General features: G+C 41.4%; 1 protein-coding gene across 1 annotated transcript; it reads right to left on the minus strand.

The window, feature by feature from the left end:
* Positions 1-455: 455 nt before the first annotated feature.
* On the minus strand, positions 456-5,157 carry txn2 (thioredoxin 2). Its single transcript, XM_020655650.3, has 4 exons — positions 5,028-5,157; positions 1,726-2,003; positions 936-1,059; positions 456-711 (listed from the first exon to the last, which is right to left on the minus strand). The coding sequence occupies exons 2-4, from the start codon at positions 2,001-2,003 to the stop codon at positions 595-597; spliced, it is 519 nt and encodes a 172-aa protein (XP_020511306.1). The 5' UTR covers positions 5,028-5,157; the 3' UTR covers positions 456-594.
* Positions 5,158-7,048: the final 1,891 nt, after the last annotated feature.

A 7,048-nucleotide genomic window follows, 5' to 3' on the forward strand; every position in this document is an offset into this window, starting at 1 on the left:
TTTTAGGCATAATGGTGTAAAAATTACCATGTGTGACTTTGCGATGTTGGAGAAACGCCGCCCTCTAGTGGACAAAAGCAGGAACTACAGGTAACACCGTCACAAACCTCATTCAGTATTGTCAGCTTCTTAAAGTTAAATTCTCTCCATGTCTAAAAACTAGAACAGGTTATCCCTCATGGTTTACAGTATTAGTGCAGTACAGCTGTTTTTAATTCCCACTCTAAAGACTGACAGAAAACTGTGGCTGCTCTACAAACAAAGGAGCTGCTATGTTTAAAAAAAAGAAAGAAAAGAAAACGTATCTGCTGCACGGGGAGCATGACGTGAGAGCTAAAAGGTTGACAGAGGCTCACGCCCATCACAAAAAAGCGAAAGAAGCTGGAGTAGACGACGTGACAGAAGCAGCTCGAGTAGATCTGAAGCGGTGTGAGCCGTGTGATGGGCGTGAGCCGTTTGACAGTTTGCCAGCTGGGATTGTTGTTTATTTGGAGGTTGTTGCTGAACAGGCTCAAAGATGGCGGCCCCACGTGCCAGAATCCTAGAAAACAAGCACCATGGCGGCGTTGAGCGGGCAGAGCGGGGACGGCTGGTTTATTGTCCAATGACCTTGCTGACAAATGAGTCCAGCTCATCGTCATCTTTGATCCCCACAAAATGGTCGATGACGTCGCCTCCACGTATGGCGATTACTGTCGGAACGGCAGACACCTAAAAAAACAAAAAAAACAAAGAGAGAGGTTATATTTTTATTCATGAAACAATTTGTTTCAGGATGTTTAAACATAAAAATAATTAAATCTGTTATGTTAAAGATCCAAATCATCTAAAAAAGATTTTTCTCTAAAACTGAAATCCTCCAGAGTTCAGATGACACCTTCAATACGTTCAGCTAATTCTGGGTTTTTTGCAGAAACTATCCTAAATCTTCGTACCCCATATTCGATGGCCAGGTCTGTGTGATCGTCTATGTCGACTTTTGCCATGGCAACGCGGCCTTTCTGTTTCGCGATGGCCTTCTCCAACCTCGGCCCGAGGATCTTACAGGGACCGCACCACCTGCGAACACACGGACAGACAAACAGAATCTGTGGTCAAAAGGTGGCTGAACTGAGAACAAGCAGAATCAGAAGTTTACAACGGTTAGCTAGATGTTCAAAATTATTTTTATTTGTTTTATGTTTTATTTGTAAATTTGATTTCATTCAAACAAACAATAAAGTTAAAACAAACAAACATAACATTTTGAATGAAAAGGAGCAGAAAGACTAATCTTGATAATATCTGACCCTCTTTCACAAAACATTAATTAAAACAAAACAAAACACTTAATTCAAAAGATTTGATGTTTTAATGGAGGTAAAATAACAAACAATAAAACAATAATTAAAGTGACTCATATTGTGATCTAAACATCTCTATTATTGCTTCGACACTTGCACAAAACAATAAAAATGACTTTATGAAGGAAGCTGGTTAACACTTTGTGAAGGGAAAATGTTTACTCTGAAAAACTAAACTCAAACATTTTCTAACAGGATGTGTTGAACAGGAAGTGTAGCTCAGAGTGTATCCCCTGGCTAGTTGTGTAAACATGTATTGATTGTTTTACAGTTAAACACCAAATGTGTGTAAATAGTTACAGCTGTAACCCCCCCCCCCATAACAAAGGTTATTATATCAATATTAGTATGGTCTAGTTTCAGCTGTAGGCCGGGTACTTACTGTGCATGGAAGTCAACGAGCACGGGCAGATCGCTGTTTATGACTCTGTCTGTGAAGTCCTCGTGATCCTGAACGTTGAAGGACACTCCTCTGTGAGGGAGGGAGCGAGGGAGAGACCGAGAGGGGGCGAGGAAGGAGACCCGGGATGCGGCTGATTGTAAGGAGGTGAAGTGAGAAGAGGAGGAGGAGGAGATGGTGGCTGCGGTGGATGCTCGGAGGCAGCGGATATCTTTGGTGGAGAACGTCCAAATCCTGCGTACCAGCAGCCGGTGAGCCATCTGAGAGAAGAAACGCGCAGAAGAAGAAGAGTGTTGATTACTAACAGTGAGGATGTTCAGGGCCGGCACAATGCTGTCACAGGACAATTATGTAAGGCGAGCATGTTAACAGCCTCTCTTCATGTACAGTGCGCTGTGGGGGGGGTTCCAGTACGATGTGTGTTTAACTGAAGCACAAACAAAACGAGGCCCCATGACGGTCATATAATGAGGAGTTATGTAACCTTAGAAAGGAGCTTAGAAAAGCACAGTCGCACATTTCAAAAAGTGCTGCTTCAAAGTCGTAAACACATAAACTTAATGATAAAGAAAGTTACTGTCACTAAAATATCATTTCAACAACTTTGCTTCCATACTTTTATTGTGGGTCGTCATCTTTCTTTTCTTATCAACAGTTTGGTATCAAGGTCGGACGATTGTGAAATGAAGTTCTGACACTCCTTACTCTGACTTCTCTGCATTAAAGAGAACATATCATCCCCCTCCTCCACCTTTTCAAACAGTCCTCCTCCACCTTTTCAAACAGTCCTCCTCCACCTTCTCAAACAGTCCCCCTGTGGTCTAAATGAAACATCTGTGCTGAGCTTTGGTCAAAATATAACATGAATCAAGCACCAGAGGAGGTTTGTGACCCTGTAGAAACCAGCTCTCTCTGAACGCTCCGTTTTGGTGTGTGTGTCTCTTTAAATGCAATGACCCCGCCCCCTGAGTTTTCCAGATAGACGTCACTCCTTCAATAGCGAGAATAAAAATGGTGGACCTGAGCAGAAGTTTTGTTCTAGTCTGGGGGTGGAGTCCATGGGTGGAGATATCAGGGGAGGGGAAGGGAGTTTTTTTTATTTTTTTTACCAGAATCCCACTGTGACATCACAAGGAGAGCACATTTGAAACAGAGCATTTTTCTCTGTGTTGTAAGACTTATGCAGACCACAAACAAAGGACTGGATGGGTTTATTTCACATGTTGTGGGTCAGTAGACCCTCCGGTTACCCACATGTATGTTCAGAAACACTGTAGAAGTAGATTTTTCAGAATATGTCCCCTTTAAAGGTGCACCATGGAGGTTTGGTAGTGAAATTTGAAAGTTGGAGAAGTGAAACCATTCTATGCTTTATTTTCTGAACTGAACACACAAACTTTACTCAAAAAAAAAAAAAAAAAGGGTCCCTTGACACTGTTTGAGCTAAAAACCTACCAGGAGAGTTACAGTTTCACCATAACTCCACACATAGCACTTTATCTGCACAGTGTTACAGAGACCACATGTTCCTCTGAGGACAGTTTGTGTTTTGAGTTATCATCAACTTTGATTAATTGACTCAAGGTCCATTTTAAAAGACATACAATACAAAAAAATAGACAACACACATATACATTAGAATAAAAACATTCCTGTCTCCAAAGGTATTACTGGTAGTGTTCTGCACTATAACTTGGGTTCGACAGCAGCATTATAATTACATTCTTTGAGTCATTCAAGCGACCGATAAATCTGTACATCAGGTTCCTCAATAAAGCTTGTGAGGTGTTAACTCCTGCATTCACAAATAGCTCACCTGCACTCCTCCACCTTGACTTTTTAGGTAGATCCTAAAACAATCATTGTAAGCAACCTGAAGTCTGTGCATACTTGATTTTTTGAACTAACCCCATAAGGGGGCAGGACACAGGGGAGTGCAATATGCTCTAAAGCAGTGGTTCCCAAAGTTGGGGTCGGGACCCACTGGGGGGTCGCGAGACACTGAGAAGGGGGTCATGAAAATTCTTCCAAAAACATCAAAATTAATTTTGCCCATTATTGTCAAAACATATGAAAAAAAAAAAGATCAAGAGATTAATTCTGCTACCATTATGAAAATAATAATACAGAGTTCAGGCTGTTCTTTTGTGTCGTTCTAATTCCAGTGTTTGGATCGTGTACCCGGCTGTGCACAACGGTAATGTTTTAACCACCTCCGTGGACAGAGGGCGTCCCCGGTCTCTAGCACCTCATTTTTGGGGGTCATGGGCTGAAAAGTTTAGGAACCCCTGCTCTAAAGAGACGTATCTTTACATGACCAGAACACATGTGACCTTTTCCTGCCAACATATTGGCTTGGGCATATAATGTACGACACTGTCTAAAACTGGTCAGACATTTGATCCGTTGTGCCCCGAGGGATTTGGCTTTATAACAAACACAAAGTTCCCCAGAAAGATAAAAATATGAAAATCAAGGGGCGCTGGTGGTGCAGTGGTTAGTACGCCCCTCCCATGTATGGAGGCTATATAGTCTTCCAAGCGGGCGGCCCGGGTTCGGATCCGGCCTGTGGCTTCTTTCCCGCATGTCATTCCCTTCTCTCTCTCACAAAGGCACAAAAATAAATAAAAAATATGAAAATTATGAACATAAACCACAGAATCTGTACATTTCTCCAACTTTCACATTTTTCTACCAAAACTCCAGACTGCACCTTTAATGCATCCTGTTTGTGCACCTGTGCAATTTCCCCTACATGAAATATTTCAAATTAAAAGCATGAAAAAAAAAAATTGTGATGGAATTTGACAACATTTAATGTCAAAAACCTGAAATAAAGTAATAATAATAATTTTAAATAAAGAGTAGATTACTCCACTGAACACACTGACAGTCAAACAGCTCCAGACTCTTTTATTTTGAAAGCTTTTATTAGCAGTCTAGACGAGTTAATTTAAATAAGATTAAACATCATTAACTGTCTCTGCACTCAGCCAAGTTTCCCTGCTGGCTTTAAAACACTCAACACCTGACCTTTAATAACATTCAGGTGTTCTTTAAAGAGACTTTAAGATGTTATTTATCGTCTTCTTCTGTTTCCTCCTTTAACCTACGTTACGTTATGACTTTGCCCTCTTCTTCGTCCTCTCCCTCCTGCTGTCGCTGCCTCTCCTTACAAAACCCAAGAAATCACTCGAACCGGAAAGCTCCCCGGTGTGTATTAATAGGTCATAAAACAGCATACACGAAATGAAACATTAACAGGTAGGATTATCAGTGTTTACCTTGCTGTTTAGCTCGCGTTGATCTTGGCCTCGAGGACCAGTGAAGTGCTTCCGCTCTGATGCCGCAGAGGCTTTTTATGACCGCTTATGACCGCAGCAGACTGAGGAGCGCCCTCTGCAGGCCAGACCGGGAACTGACAATAATCACAAAAAGGAATATAGCCTATTAAAATATGTTTGTTGTCAAAACTTGGCAACACATCTCTATAAAATAAATAAATATATCTAAAAATTATGAATTAAAACATGTCAATATTTAATTACAAACAAATCAGATGTTCTTTTCTCCTCTTTACCTTTCAATGCTCAATATTTTAGGATTTGCCTTTAATGCTGATTTATTTTAGTTATACATGTGCAAGTACTGAACAATGAAATGCAGTTTAATGTCTAGCCAGAAGTGCAAATAAAAGTTCAAAGCAAATTTATTATTATTATTTCAATCCGTACAGACGTCCTTTCTGCAGAACACGAAGAACTTAACTGTATCCTTACAGAAAACAAACTCCTGGTGTTTAGAACTTGAAGAGCTTTCCCTCTTTGCAGGATCTTTTCCTTTGTTTGTAACTTCATGTGTCTATCTTCTCCTGGATCTCTAATACTCTCCATCTCTTTCTTTCTTTCAGGGCAGATGTGTGTCCGTGCTTCATGATTTCCCCACACTGATTGTGTTTTATTTCTCTGTTACAGTTAGAGCCGATGCACATCACCTCCCCTGAAGCTTCAGACATACACACTGCAGACGTGCTTCTGCAGTTATTTGTCCACCAGGGGGCAGTGTTGTGCTCTCAGATGATCTTCAGTCCAGCTCAGTTTTTGATGCTCTTCAGCCTGAACTGGATCCACAAGAGAGAGGGTTTGTGTTCATCATTGTCTGGATAAATGGTAAAACATGTTTTTTTCTGGAGTAAAAGTTGCAGCTCAAACATTGAAGCAGCTCACCTGAAAACAAGAGATGAAATAGTGAGCTAGCGTAAATGTATGCACGATGCATAGACAGCTAAAACTGCAGAAAAAGAGACGCTGTGGAAGCTGAAACAGGGACGACTTCATGACCAAACTGTTAAAAGAATATGAATAATTACCAGCTGACACTCAGAGCCGGTTTGCAGACAAAGGCAGATCAGGCTTCTGCTTTTGACCTTCCCGCTCAAGGCGTTTTTCTCTACGTACATTTTTATTGTTTTCCTTTTTAAATGTATTGTTTCTTATAATTTCATTTATTTGTGTGCAAGCCGGAGACATAACTTGGGTTCAGTGACTTTCTGCAAAACACTCGCTAACGCTACGTCTCAATATGTTCTGAATAACATCTGCAGGGATGTACACTCTGACTTCTCTCTCGCTCATTTCTCTGCTTAGCTTCCTCTGTCACGTCCTCTCAGTTTCATCCGTTGTATCAAACAGTACAGAGACGGGCTAACTGGCTAGTGCAGTACAGACGAAGGCTTGTGAACCGCGCCCCGCTGCCAAACTTACAAAGTGATTTTAAAGTCTTTCTATGTGATTCTTCACACTTTTTTTTTTCAGAGTCTTATCTTCACTTTGTTTACATCGCCAGGACGGCCGGCTGACTCCTCCCCTCGTGTATAAAAGTTGTTTAATTGAGGGACTAGAGAAAAGAAGAATAACATACTGTACTCACTGCTTAACTGTGTTTCTAGATCACGCTCATTTCAGGTAAATTTACATGCAGTGTGAAGATACCAGCATAATAAAGATCGCTAGCATTAGCATGCTAACACAACAATGCAGCGAGAGTTGTTTTGGTTTCATGCTGGAGCTCAAGGGCGACATCTGCTGGATCTGCACGCTTCTCGGAAATTTCAACATGAGCTGCTGGGCTTGCCACGACGAGCCAATGTGACGTCACACTGACACATTTTTATCGAGGGGGGCTAGAACCGAGCGTTACATGCAGCTAATGCTACAGCTAACAGGAGGACGTAGGAGAAGCCGCGTTTCCGCAGACTTTGAATTTTTGCACATAGATGTGACTAAACATGCACAGGACACTTGGA

This window comes from Labrus bergylta, chromosome 16 (assembly GCF_963930695.1).
Source record: "Labrus bergylta chromosome 16, fLabBer1.1, whole genome shotgun sequence".
Lineage (NCBI taxonomy): Eukaryota > Metazoa > Chordata > Actinopteri > Labriformes > Labridae > Labrus > Labrus bergylta.

Coding starts and splice junctions, on each gene's coding strand:
- txn2 (XM_020655650.3), bottom strand. CDS start 2,003: ATGGCTCACCGGCTGCTGGTACGCAGGATTTGGACGTTCTCCACCAAA. Junction 1,060..1,725: donor CTCGTTGACTTCCATGCACA/GTAAGTACCCGG, acceptor GTGTGTTCGCAG/GTGGTGCGGTCCCTGTAAGA. Junction 712..935: donor ACCTGGCCATCGAATATGGG/GTACGAAGATTT, acceptor TTGTTTTTTTAG/GTGTCTGCCGTTCCGACAGT.